The following is a 14,352-nucleotide window of genomic DNA, read 5'->3' as shown; positions in this document are numbered from 1 at the left end:
TTTTCCCTTTTTTTTTTTCTTTTTTAAAAATCTCTTTTGCCTAAGCCCAGAAAGGATATGAGCGCTGGTGTCTTCTACCACTCCAAGGAATATTCAAGTCCCTTTGTCACAAGAGCAGTAATTCCAATCATTTTTGTTGGTATCCTTTCCCTGCTCTTCCAGAAAGAAAGTCCAAGCTTAAAAAGTCCAGCACACTGTCTGCAGCATTTATTATTTATTCATTTATCCTGAAAAATTATGCAAGCCAGATCCTTCATTATCACTGGGGTTACCAGTTAAGACCTTTCCAGCTCTTAGCTACTTTCATTCCCTTGATACATAGATAACAGCAGACTAACCAAGTAGTTCTCACTTTTCTATTCAGAAATGATATCACAACAGATAGGAATTTCTTATTGTTTCTCCATTTTTTCTTCTTTTTATTAGCTCCCAATTCTTTCATCCTCTTATTATATTCTAACTAGCAGCCTTCCATCTTAATTTGATCCCTTAAATAATGACCAGCTTTCTTTAGAAAGCAACTGAATCTCCAGTAAAGTATGTATGCTCTTTCTGTGTTCATACTGTATCTCCTGTGGCACCCAAGCAGACAATTAGAGGACAATGGGTTTGCATAAATATGGACTATATCAGTAGACTTGTTTACTAAATTCTAAGAGGACAAAGAAAATCAGTTTAACTTCATTGTATCTACACAGACTGAACCATACCAGCAGGAGAGGGGGAAAGTTTTTTTCTATTAGGCTGAATGGCACAGTTTAAATCCACCTAATTTTTAAAAAGTATTGTGTTAACCTGTTATTATTTGCTTTTTTTAAAAAAAATTAATTTTCAGTGTGCATTAGCTAAATATTAAAGGTATAAAATTTCATTTTGAAATTGCAGTATTATCTACAGCTACACTAGGTCATAATTTACAATTAGATTACGAATGTTGGTGTTTATTGTTTTTTCTAAGGTTACTGTTGAAAAACAGTGTTTGAATATTCATAAACCAATATAGTCACTAGCAATACTCAGGTACTTGAAGTTAAAAACATGTAAGTGCCTACATAGGCTTAACAGCTACTCACTTAGTATAAAATATTTGTAACACCAAAAATTATTTCAGCACTAACAATAATATATAACTAGCAGTAATCCAATGCATTCATGTATTTATTGAGAAATGTTATAAGCAATCAGAACAGTGGGGGTTTTTTCCATTAGGTACTTGAGATTGGGCCTTCAGAAATGCGTTCTTAACAGACTTCAATGACCAGAGCAGAATAAACATTAGGACAGAAGGCAGGCAACAATGCAGTCCTGAATCTTCTTGCTCAGTTGCCATTGAGCTCGTAGATATCTAAATACCACAGGTACACCTCTGTTGCTCATTCAATTAAAAGTATCCAGCTGCCTAAAGTTTTGCATTTCTGAGCTCAGACTGCCACCAGTCCTGGCAAGTCTGAGCAACTTTGCACCTAATTTCCAAACCTAATTAGTACCTAGAAAATTGACATTTACTTGATCATCATTTTCATCCTTGAAGGCACTGACCCAGTAGGTGAGTGAACAGCATGCCTAACAACTCCAGGACTGCACTCTATATAGAATAGAGCATTAGCCTCTGTTTATGTTTCATAACATATAGCCAAGAGATTAGGACAATTTTTGAGGGATGGGGAAAAAGTAGCTTTGCTCCCCTCAGGCAGAAGAGAATTTAGCCTAAAAGCTACAAAACCAAGATGACTTTTATAGGCATGGTGTTGTAGTATAGCATGTTAAGATGTCGTAAACAAGTCACATCTTTTTCCTTAAAAATATCAATCTGAGCAAGACTGTAGAAATACCATACAAGTTGGAAGGCTTCTAAACAATGTGATTGACCAAACAGAGTCTGAGGAATACAGATTTATTTTTGGTACTCCATGTTTTCCATTCTGACTTTTTTCTAAGGAGGAAAATTTAAAATTAAAAAAAATGTAGGCACACTCAGCTACTCAGAAAATAAGAAAAGCTAATAAATCCACCTGTTTGATGTTCAAGCCTGGACTGTAAGTAAAGGGTAACCGCTGCAAAACCCAACGTCAGAACAGTTAATCTGTATTTACCAGCATTTACACCCTACTGCCCTACCAAATGCTATGATTCCACCAAGCTGTTCAGAGGCAAACTAAATAAGAATACAACTTCTTAACCAACCAATTGCTTCCTTTAAATTGTGTATGAAATCTTGTGTTTACAAAGCACAGAACTAATGCATGTAGCAGCTATGTTCTGCCAATATATAGATGTATCAAGCTATCATTATAGTATTATAGATATATATTATTATATAACATCTACTCCTGTAGACTTACTTATGAGTGCCTGACATTTTTGGAGTGCATAATATATTTAGTCTGAAAAATAACTTGAACGTAAGAAATATGATAGATTCTACAAACAGTTTAAAAAAAAATATCCACAACAAATCTGGTTTTATTCAAATAAATCCTATTACCCATTTGTTAAATGTTAGGTGAATTTAGGCATATAAAGTTGTCCCACTGAGGTTGTTGGGATGAGCACGCAATAAATTCACCATTTGATCAGAGGCTTAGCTAGAATGTGCTCTTAACCCTAACCCTTCCCCTTCAAAAAAAGCATTTCACCAATGCCAGTGTAATATATACATATTTTACGTGTTTATAAATATATTACACTGGCAATGTTCCATATAGATAAATGTATTTATTATCTAGTCTTTCACCACACTTCCATAAGCAAACTTGGTTTTGATTTGCAACCAGTCAGGTAGCATATTTCTGCCTCTGTTGTATTAAGCCATCTGGCTAAGAAACAACAACCAAAAAAAGTCACATCTGCAGTTACTTAGATTGTAATCTACAAAGACTGTCAAATCTTTGGAATCACTATGCATAAAAAGCAGTGTAATACATGATATGTTTATAGTCAAATTACTGTTTGTTTGGTGTTCAAGTGCTTCACAAACATATCACCTGTCATTAGATGAGATTTTGGGTTGGATTTGGGGGAAAAAAAAAAAAAAGAAAAAAAAAAGGATAAGGGCAAAGCAGTTTTGTATATATTTCCCTTGAAATAGTTGATCTAACACAGAAATATCCCATGTTACATAGAGAACCAAGATCTAAAGTTTTCTTACCAAATTTGCCGTAAAGGAATCCTGGTACTCAGAGCTGTGAGTCTGCAATACAGCTGCAGCTAGCATTTTCTTTTTTACATTTGAAGTTAATAAAGAGTTTGAAGATTCTGAATAATTTTTAATTGCTTCAAATCTGCAGTGTACACCAAAACCTCAACTATTTCAAGAAAATGCTCTTTAAAAAATTCTCCAGTAAATTTGGTTTTACTTATGCTTGTTGATAGCATGCAGAATATTTCCCCTCCCCCTTAGCATTCAACTGAAATATTTGAGTTCTTTCAAACTTTAAACTGTTCAGATTCATTTTCTCAGAGAAGTTTACAGTGTTAACAAGATCAAGGAGACTGAAATTTATCAAGTGTCATTAGTTTAAGAGAGTCCCTTTAAGATGCACAGCCCTACACACTTAGGACATGTTAACTAGTTCAGTATGGAAGAAGTTACAGTGTCCCTGTAGTTATAGTCCACTTTCATTTTAAGAGTTTTTGGTGTGAGCATTCTGTCCTCTAGCTACAGACAATCTAAAATAGTTCTCAAGAACTGAAAATCACATTTCAGAGTAGAGATATCTTATTGCACAGGTAACCCTTAAATGTTCATTTTGTTAACTGAATTGGATTTCAATTGTGTTTAAACTAATTTTATTTCATATGCAACTTAAGGTGACTTTTTAGTATGGGATTGTTAATAGTGCCAAAATCAAATAATTACCATATTACTGGCTCTCAACCTATTTGCTAGACCTGAGACTCTCCACAAATAACAACACTTCCACAAATTTATGTGCAACAACTTGTTGATCCTCAGACCTAAATACAATAATATGTCTTTAAGTTGTCTCCATTGAGCTATAGGTCATAGTTTATAATCAAATGTCTACCTTTAGAGACACTCATACTAACACCCACACATGGAAGGTATAACACTATTTGTCAGAGAAATCTGCTTCGTGAAGCATAACTGTTAAACACACCCAGAAGTCTTCTCAGAAATATCTCTGTGAATTTAAGAGTCATTATTTCCCTCACCTCCTTTTGAATAACGACTCTCATAAGTTTGCATAGCAACCCTTCACTTGCAGTACCAGGATCATCTCCTGCCTGCAAGCAAAACAACTGAACAAAGGTACAGTCAACCTCTCCAACTAAGGTTTTATTTTCACCTGTTGAGTATAATGGTTATCTCTTGTGGCAAACTTCTGTCAAGATAAAGCAGTCCACGCAGGAATTCTATTAGGAGCTTCATCTATACATCCTTCTGTAAAGACTGTCACTAACATTTTCTGTGATCATTTGTGAAATATCAATTATGTTATGGTAATATGATGAGGCTTAATTCTTCTCCAAGTTCTCTTGTGATACACAGTTGTCTGTACAGTCTAGAGATTCAGACTAGGAAAATTTCATCTGTGCATATAGTTAAAGGTAGTTTAGATAGCACAGCTGAAAAGCTGTACAGCTGCAGAAGCAAGGTATGTTGTCACAAGCCTCAGAATAATAGAGCCATTGAGAGTCATCGAACCAAAGGTGAGAAGAAAGAATAGTCCTGTTTCTAATGTTACAGAAAGACATGTGGTAGATGAGGTACTTCAGCAATGCTGCTAGCATTGAATAAGTCCTTTTACAGATTATGATAAAGACAGTTCTGAATTCCAAATGACAAGAAATTGAACTTACTGAAGGTATCTTCCAGCCACAGCCATATTTTGAGTGACTTATTTTAACATCTGGGAAAAAAAGATTGATTTTTGCTCTTGAAAGGAACTGATATAGGAAAAAAAAGTTGAAAAGTACTCAGAAAAGTAATTTGGTCCAGCCTTCAGTATTTATTCAATAAAACCAGCAATATTTAGTATTATTTATTCAATAAAAGCCTACTGAATTCGAGGGGAGGGGATGAGAGAGAAAGACACCTACAGTACATTTCTTCAAAATGCTTGTAATGGAATGAACAAAGGAATAACCTGTATCTAACTGCAGGTATATTCGAAACCAGTACCTTTTAATATCTTGCTTTGATAATTCCTTACACTCTTCTCTTACTCAGGATTTAAATACAAGGAGAAAAGCAACTAAAAATTCTTTGGCCCCCAAAAAGTGGAAACAGAGATAGCAAAAGGATAATGGTTACATGATATTTGACCTCTATCCAAAGTTCATGAAAAACTTGTTGTAGGGGTCAGAAGGAAAGATGAAAGATCCAGTCAAAAGATGTTTGAGGCTGACCCAGGTATCCTGGAAAAAGACAACTGAAATCTCTCTACTTGGAAAGAGAGAAAAGATCAGTGGTCTGCAAAGATCTAAAGACATTATCATAGTATCAAATGTGTTTGTTTCTATGTCAATATACAGCATATGATTCGTACATTTAAGTCAAAAAGCGGTGGTGACGTGCTTTACTCCACAATAAGTTAGAAGTTAACAGACATCTAAAATACAGAAGATTATACTAGATCATCCAAAATGACAGTTTGTTCAAAAAGACAGAAAGCAGTAATCAATGAATTGAAACACTAGACCCTTCCCTGAGAGAATTAAGGGACATAAAGTACAGCAGAAGAATGGGAGTTGAATCCAAGATGGACCTCAGGAGGATTCCAAGAAAGAATTTGCTGTAAAAGCAAGTGTATTTTATTCAGACTAAAAAAGCTAAATGGATCATGAAAGCATCTCAGCACGTTAACACAAGGACAGAGAGCACATTTTTAGTTTTGCTTGTAGTAAAAACATATTTTCTTTTCATCTCTTTTACAAATATTTGGAATTGGTAACAGCTACAGTGAACGTGTCAGAGAGATGTAAATGTATCTTAGCACAGCTTGAGTTAAGAGTGATGACCAGATAAATTACTAGTATAAGGCATTCCAGATCCTGGAGAGTTATGATTCATGCATCTAGCTTACTGAAGCACTCATGTGAAGCTGAGCTTTCCAGGAAATTTCCCAAGGGACGACATAAGACAAGCCTCCCACTCACGCTGCGTAGCTAGTTCTGAGAAAGGGCACTGCAAAAGTGAGAGAAACAAGTATTTTCAAAGGATCAGTGGTGGCTAGTAAAGCCCTAAGTCATGTTGCATGACAAGAGACTGCAGCAAACACCACAATCCCCAGGGAACAAGCCACAAAAAAGAAACAACGCTCTTGATTACAGAAAGAGCAAATGCACACAGATCTGCAACAGGAATACGGAGAAAATATTCACAAGAGAGAGAGATGATCTGTTTGTTGAGCAATTTTTCCAAGGAATAACATAAAAAGTCTGTTATGGCCTAGTTCCTCAAACCAGCCCTATCACCATGAGCCAACTGAGAGCCAGAGGAAGGAAATCAACTTTAAGCATACAAAATGAATAGAAAGCTGCCTGAAAATGGAATTGGACCTCTCCTGGCTGAAGAAAACAAACTATGAGAAAATGAAAAATTGTTTGCCTTACTGCTACATTTGCAGTTTAAAAATTATATTCAGCAACTATTATGTTATAGGCTTTTATCCTGAGTCTGTATTATTCATTTTTGTCTTTATGATTTGGACAAAGGAGTAGAGAGAAGGCTTCTTAAATTTGCAGATGACAACGATATGCATGCTTGGGGGAGATACTTCAAACATACCAGAAGACATATTTGGAAATGAAAGTCATGGACACACTTGAGAAATGGGAGACTAAAAAAAAAAAACCTCAATAATGGACAAAAGCAAAATTCTACACGTAAAATTTCACAGATAAAATGGCTAAGAGAGAGGTGAATCATAAACTGAAGATACCATCTCCTGCTGTTGTGAAAAAAAGAAAATACTAAACTGCTATGTATTGTTTGAAAGACACGTGAAATACTTTTTCCAGTCTTCTGGCAATGGTGAAGCTTCAGATTGAGCCCTGTGTCAAGCCTGGGCCCAACAATTCCAGAAGGACCAGATCAGCTGGAAGGAGCCCCTCAAGCAGATTTATCAGAGCACAGAACAAATAAAAAAATAAAAGGAGATCTGTATGAGGTTATGGGTGGGGTTTTTTTGCTTAGCTGATTTTCATTAAGTTATATAATGCAAGAGGATACAAGGATAAACAATTTAAAATATATCTAAAGTCTGAATAAAAGCATTTCCACAACACTTGCTTTTGCATTCTTATTACTTTTTTGTCTATATACATGCTTAAAGGTAAGCAGGTTACAGAAGTTCTGTATTCCTAATGTATTTGTTAAGACTTTGCTGCGTTTTTTACTACTACTACAGATCTTTTTGAAAGCTTTTTCTTTTTATGTTACTTTGTGAAAAATTTAAAAATATATCAAATATTTTAAAAATATCTTTCAATACAAGTCATTATCATGCACACACACAGGTACACATGTGTATAAACACACAGAAGAAAAACACTTCCCTGTGAGTCCAGGGTCTGTCCATAGAATGTTTGACAGTCTCAATGACAGGACCCCCCAGGCTGACAGGCCAGATAATTGCAGATAATTGAGATTCCTTCATGTTATTCTTTTGTCCTTTTTTACGGTTGCATTAACCAGGTCTCTTCCTAGTCCCAAATTGCCTAGGTGCTACGGCAATTGCTTACATAGAAAAAACCATTAGAACAATATTTTATGAACTACCACTGACTCTTGCAACTTCACAAATAAACTCTAAAAAGGAGAAAACCATGAGGAATGCTATTCTTTCACTGACCTCTGTTTGGAAATAAAATGTTTCAGTGGATGGGTGAGGGTAAGTTATATGTACAGAATATTCTCATTCTGTAAGCAGGCCCAAATCAGTTCTGCTTGTGTTCTAAGCCAGCCCAAAGCTGTGTGCAAATACCATCCACAAGCTCCACAGCTCTTTAGTTTCAGCTCTGCACTAATATATAGCCATAAGCAATTCCAGATCAGAACTGGCACCTAGTCCAGCAAGATTTGTTATGTCTGCTTGCAGAAATACCTTTTAGGTGTATTTGCTAAAAACCTACTGCACATTGTGGACATAGTCCCTTCTTTCATCAAAAGTTGGCAATGTCTGCCCCAAATTTTTCAGAAAAATGGCGGAACCATAAAAAATTCAAGATCAGCTCTCTATTTGGTTAGGACTGATCACAGTACAATTGCTCTATGGTTAGCACTAGTACACAGAGTTGTATTTTAAGACAGCCTACAGCTCCAGTCCTAAAATAAACACAAATAAAATACCATCGCGCTGAGTATGAAGGAAGACTATGTTCACATAAACAGGCCTCAGAATGCAACTCTGAAGACAGCTCAGTCTGAAGAATAACATTTGCCTGCTATTTTTGGAGGTGGTTTGCTGCCTTCAAAAGCATGCTTCATCTGCTGCAGCAAACCAAGCCATGCAAATGAACATACACAAACAGTCCCAGACACTATTTATTTGCATTTCACCTTGAATTTCCTTAATATCTTTAAAGATTCAACACCAAAATTTAAATCTGGGACCAAGGACAGAGATAATTGTTTAAAGATACTTGTGTCAGGTTGGGGGAAGGGAGATTGTTGCTTTTTCAGTTTACACAAAACACAGATTTTTGGGGGACAAAGTCCAGTCTTGTTAATGCATTTTCTTGCTAAAAAAAAAAAAAAAAAAAAAAAAAAAAGGTTGATTTACTGGCTGTGACTGTTCAAATCTTATCACTTCATATTTCTTACCAAGATTCAGATCTGAAAAAAAGAATTCTACACATTTACCATTTTGTATGTAGGCCCACCTGAGTTCAATCTTCAATGTAACCTTTACACGACTGGAAGGCCAGACATTAGACCACCTTTTCTATCCTTTTGCCTCTGAAACTTGCTTAGTTTTCAAATGAGTAGCCATGCTTATTGGGACACAAATTTGGGATTTTCAGGTACTGAAGCCTATTGACATCAATGGGAATATTTCTGGACACTTCTGGGATGTCTGGTCAGCTTACTGTTAGTGTTGTATTAGCTGCTCTTGGAGTGTGAACATGTTGATTAATATGGTTATGACTGTTGAATTCAGTGATGAGTAAATAATGTTGCAAAAATCTGAGAATGATACAATTTCTATCATCTCCCTGAAAAGGATTTATTCACTTTTTAACACAGGCTGTCAGACATGTTACAACAGTTATGAAAATCCTTTTTCTTTACTTTACCAGTAGCAGAGTTGAGTGAACAACCTTGACTGAAAAGTCTGCAATATAAAATTCACCCTACCTTCAGCTGTACTAGATGCACATCCACATGCTTGCTATCCGAGTCCTGCTGGACAGAATAGGTCAGATCTCTGACTCTTTCAGATGTCATCCGAAGCCAGGTCTCAATTTCTGGCAAGTGGAGAACAATCTTCCAATCGGCCCCAGTGTGTAGAGGAGGAGGCTTTTCATACTGCTGGCCAGAATCAAGCTCCTTCATGACATCCTCTTCTCCATCTCGTTCCACTGTAGGAGTCATGTTTATAAGCATGGGAGATGCATCAGACGGCATGGGATCCAGGTCTTGTGTTCTCATGGGAGAAAGTGCTACATCCATGGCTAACATGGGAAAGCCTAAACCATAATTCTTTCCAAAATAGCTGCAAAGATAAAAAGAACAGAGATTGCTGTTATGAGACCAAATTTTGCAACAAAAATGTTCAGAAGACAAGGAGTAAATGGCAATGTCTGAGAGGTATCGTACTTCTAAATAAATCCTTCACCCTGCAAATCTACACTAGAAGTTCAAGAATAAATAGATTTTTCAAATTAACTTTGTTGATTTGAACAAGTAAGTTCTTTGTTTGAGAAAAATAACAAATACTGCATTTCTCTTATTGTAGACAATCACCTTGGAAACGGCAGTTTTCACTGATGAAAAATATGTTCTGATTTTCTACAAATGCAACATAAATAAACTGAGTACTGACAAAGCTAGCAGAATTTTACTGAACTCCACGAGTTAATATAGGACTGGTATTTGTAAACTAGCACATATTAGAACATATTCCTTGGCCTGAAATTTATGACTAAACACAAAATATCTACATTTTTATTCAAATTTCCCAACTGTCCAGTTGACTACTGATCACGTACAGCAAATTTGAAGCAACTATTGAGGACACTTGGTTGATCTATTGTAGGCAGATTTAAGTTTTGAACTTTAAATTCTGGTAGTTTTGTTAGATTCAGAACCGTCGCAATAAGCAACAACTCAAAATTTATTAGGTAAGAATTCCAAATGTCAAAATATGTACCTAAAATTAAAACATCATTTTACAAAAGTGGTTTTATTAAAGTCCAAAAGTTGTGTCATCAGTATACATTTACAAGGTTCACTGGAAAAAGTAAATAAGTAAAAAATTTTACTTTGTACCTCTTTGTACACTTTAGCTGTATGTAATACAGAAGGCTGCTGTAAACCCTATGCCCAAGAAAAAAAATACTCTACTTAACAGCATGCACCTGGTTTGGAGATAAGCACCTAAAGCATCATGAAAACTTTCATTCCGTAGGAGATGTATTTTTTACCTAATTTTGGAGAGACTCAAATTTGACACATGCCTTTGACATACAACTTCACTAAACCTTATACCAGCACTTACTTGTTTCTTCAATACTTTGCAACCCTAAGCTATATTCAGTAAGTCTACAGTTAAGAGAATTAGGAAGATTAGGTCCTTTTAAAGCTGTTTTTTCTTTGTTTTAACCAGTCCATATTAGAAATATTTCAACTACATTTTAATAACTTTTGCTTGTATTCCTTTTCCATAGTGCTACAACTGCAAATAACTCAGTTATGTGGCTATTAATTTGGGCAACATTCCAGATTTTTACAGTTTGACTCTCTTTTCTATAAAGACTGCATTTTAGTTTTTTGCATAATAGCTATAGGATTGCAGAAAAGAAACCAATGTCTTCACTATTAAATCCACTACACTGTGACTACTGAGTTATATTTCTAAATATTTCAAGTGGAGTCTCAGCATCTAGAGACTACTGCTGCAGGCAACGAGAGTACCAAAGAAGTATCCAAACACCAGTCTACTTATAGCCGGGAAGGACAAAAATATTACATTTGTTAATTTGATTTTATTTCCTATCCTGCCACTGCTTAGTAAATTATCTTTTGCATATTGATCACCCCCACAAAGCAATATTTAGAACTGATATTAAGCTAGTAAATATTAATTTGGTACTTCAGAACAAAATTTTCTATCAGTGCAATCAAGGAAAGGGAATAAAAGAAGATTCCAATCATCTCAGTGCCTGCGGTACAATTTCCAACTCTTTTAGTTAGATTCTTGAAGACTTCAGAACTAAAGGGTGTTATATAAAAAGCTCTGCAGCAAGACTGTATAAAATTCACTTTTCGGGATGCTGAGTAGTTTTCAAGTCCATCTCTTCTCACTGCTTGTTTTTCAACTTAAACTCTGTTGCCACACATACTCAAAATACATTGTTAGACAAATCACTCAATTTGAAAACATTTTTGTCTTAGACACTGCTGCTCATAGCCCCAGTTTTAAAGCATATAAATCAACTGTTCGAACTGCCAAAACCATCTTGTTACTTCAAGCGTATTCTTTACATTATTTTCTCCTGAAAATGAAAATTTAGGGAAGTGCATGTGGTCCTTATTTCTGCGTGTTTATCATTAACAAATTAAACATGCCTACCAGCAAAAGAGTTGGTACTGAATCACTAAACGATACAGAAACACAGGAAGTGCAGCACTCGCTCAGTAGTTTTTCCACAAAAGAACTGGCACTCGGCAAGAGTTTTTCAACATGACTCAGCTCTAGTAAGGACATTAAAGCAATTAGCAAATAGAAATTAAAACATGCTCCTGCAGAAGCAAACAAAAGCTAGTCCATGCTGCATGCAGAGCATAGCTCTAGCTTTGATACACTGAGTTTGCAATTAGCAACCATTAGGAACCTGCTGACCTGTTTTCTGTTATGATGTGCTTGACTCTATATACTGGCTCTCCAGCATTACAGCTAATGCCTCCTTAATCCTAGTTGCTCTTAAAGTCAAGTCCTTTGAATCCTTTTCTTTCTGCCAGATCACAACAAGTTGCAACACTTCAAGTAAGAATATGCGGAGAAACTTTAAAATAGATCATTCTTTTCACATTCTTAAAAAAAAAAAAACCCTACAAAGGTAATAAAACACACTGTGGATACTAATTAGCAAGGTCTGGGAAAGCTTTAAAAAGCCCACAAATGCTTGAAAGGAGAAAGTGTTGCAGCTAGAAATGTCTGAGTCCGAACACTAGGACATGGATTCATTAAATTGTTTCTTGGCAGAATAAAAAGGCATCATCATCCAACTACGCTGCGAGAAAGGAAAACTGAAAGGTTCTCCCGCGCTCTCCGAGAAAACTGGCACTAAAGCGTCGCGTTCACAGGAGTGCTCCTAAAATCACTGGAGAAACAGTAAGCTCCACCCCGCTATCCCTCCCCCAGCTCCTCCACAACTGTGGCAAAGCAACATAATTCCCCTGTCACGCCGGCACTGACCTATGAAACGCGCTGGCAAGGCAATGAGAGTGCAAGCTTCAGTCACCTTCATGCATCGGATATGAAAGGAAATATAGGAAAATCCCTGCCACAGAGGTCTTTTTACAAAGTTCTAATGTTGAAATACTAAATAGCGAACAACAAGGCCCGGCAACAACAGCAAACCTCATAGACATATCTACTTTAAGCAATTTAGGAGTTATAAAACTTGCCAAAATACTTTTGATCAGAAGTAGGTTCTGCTTTTTGGGTTACTGACCGCGTGCAAGTTAGACTTCCATATTTGTAACGAGGTCAGCAGCCTTGCAGACGTCTGCATTCATAAAGTTTTGTTAAGACACCAGCTACTGACGATGACTAAATAAGCTGCTCTCCACTCCATTCTCGTATAGATGCTTGCATCTATTGTCCTCTAGCTATACCCTTTCCCCTCCAAAATTTAGGATATTACTTTTATACTGAAATGTGGAAGGTGGAAACATCAAGATGGGGCATGGAAGTTGTTCTTCAGCAGTTCCAGTATTTGCATAATGTACCATCAGTAACATGATAAATTTCAGCAAAACCAATTTTAATTTGAAATTTGAAAAAGTGTCTTTAAGAAAAATATTCCATATACCAAGCTGTCATCTAGTGGATTAAAACATTTGCTAAAAAAAAGATTTGAATGGATGATCAAGTTAAACAATACTTTGGGGTCATATATTGTGGTGTTTGACATTTTAAGTGACTGATTTTAAATGCTGGCTGGCCTTAGAGTTTTTTATATTTCTGGAGTATTTTGTTTTTTCCAGATTTTGTGAGATGTACAGATAGTGAATTGTAAACCACTATAAGAAGTGTTAGAACACATATTAAAACTGAATACATTTTGTAGAGTTGCTCTTTACACACTACTATGCAAAAATAATTTTTGAAAAGAGGTAAAGAAGTGATTCATTTCCTGCTAAGCAGGACCTCTATCACCGCTAAAGTTCTTTATAAACATGAAAAGCTAAGCTCAATAGTTTTCTACAACACAAAATCCTGGTAGCATCACTGACAGTTTTAGCTGGGCAAGCAATTCTACATCAGACTCTAGCTTTCTTCTAAACCAAATCCTTTCTGTACCTGGAATAGCTGTATAAACAGATTTATAAATAGATTGTATAAACAGCTGTATAAATAGATTTTAAATTTGCAAATGAACAGCTGAAAATATATTTTCAAATGTCCTGATCAATAAAAAGTTCATGTCTCAATATTTTCAGGGCACAGCCTTATTTTCATCATCACAATCAGAGTGAGAGAGTTATGATGCCATTATTTTTAAAAAATACACCTCAATTATTTGTTCCTGTCACTTCTGAAGCTATTGTTTCAGTCTGCTGAAAGGACACATTTATGAACTACACATATGTTATGTAGCTTGTACTACAACTACAAGCTTGTACTCTTTCTGGTGGGAGAAAAAAAATAGATGAATTGAGAGTATATTTTTGCTTTGTATTCGTTCTTTATATACAGTCCTATATTTTCATGGATACTTGTATAAAAGGTGAGAGATCCTGTGTAAGCACATGCACACATATGCTTTCTATCTTCATCTTTAGTAAGTGCATTATGCCTAACAGATGGCTGATTACCTTCCACTAATCACATCGGCAATCTCGCTTTCCCCTGGTTTTCTGCTCAATCAGATGCTAACGCTTTTATGCAAAACATAGAATGTGTATGCCAACCATAATATAGTTCATCAATCACC

General features: G+C 35.8%; 1 protein-coding gene across 1 annotated transcript in view; it reads right to left on the bottom strand.

Moving 5' to 3' along the window:
• AKAP6 (A-kinase anchoring protein 6) overlaps positions 1 to 9,649 on the bottom strand; it is a 234,603-nt gene extending 224,954 nt beyond the window's left edge. The window contains exon 1 of the mRNA XM_075503120.1: positions 9,326 to 9,649. Coding sequence (XP_075359235.1) covers positions 9,326 to 9,649 — 324 coding nt within the window. The remainder of the gene's footprint in view (positions 1 to 9,325) is intronic.
• Between the last annotated feature and the right edge of the window lie 4,703 nt (positions 9,650 to 14,352).

Source organism: Mycteria americana, chromosome 5, assembly GCF_035582795.1.
Source record: "Mycteria americana isolate JAX WOST 10 ecotype Jacksonville Zoo and Gardens chromosome 5, USCA_MyAme_1.0, whole genome shotgun sequence".
Lineage (NCBI taxonomy): Eukaryota > Metazoa > Chordata > Aves > Ciconiiformes > Ciconiidae > Mycteria > Mycteria americana.
The sequence above is the reverse complement of the archived record's forward strand: the minus strand, read 5'-3'. Positions and strand labels throughout refer to the sequence as shown.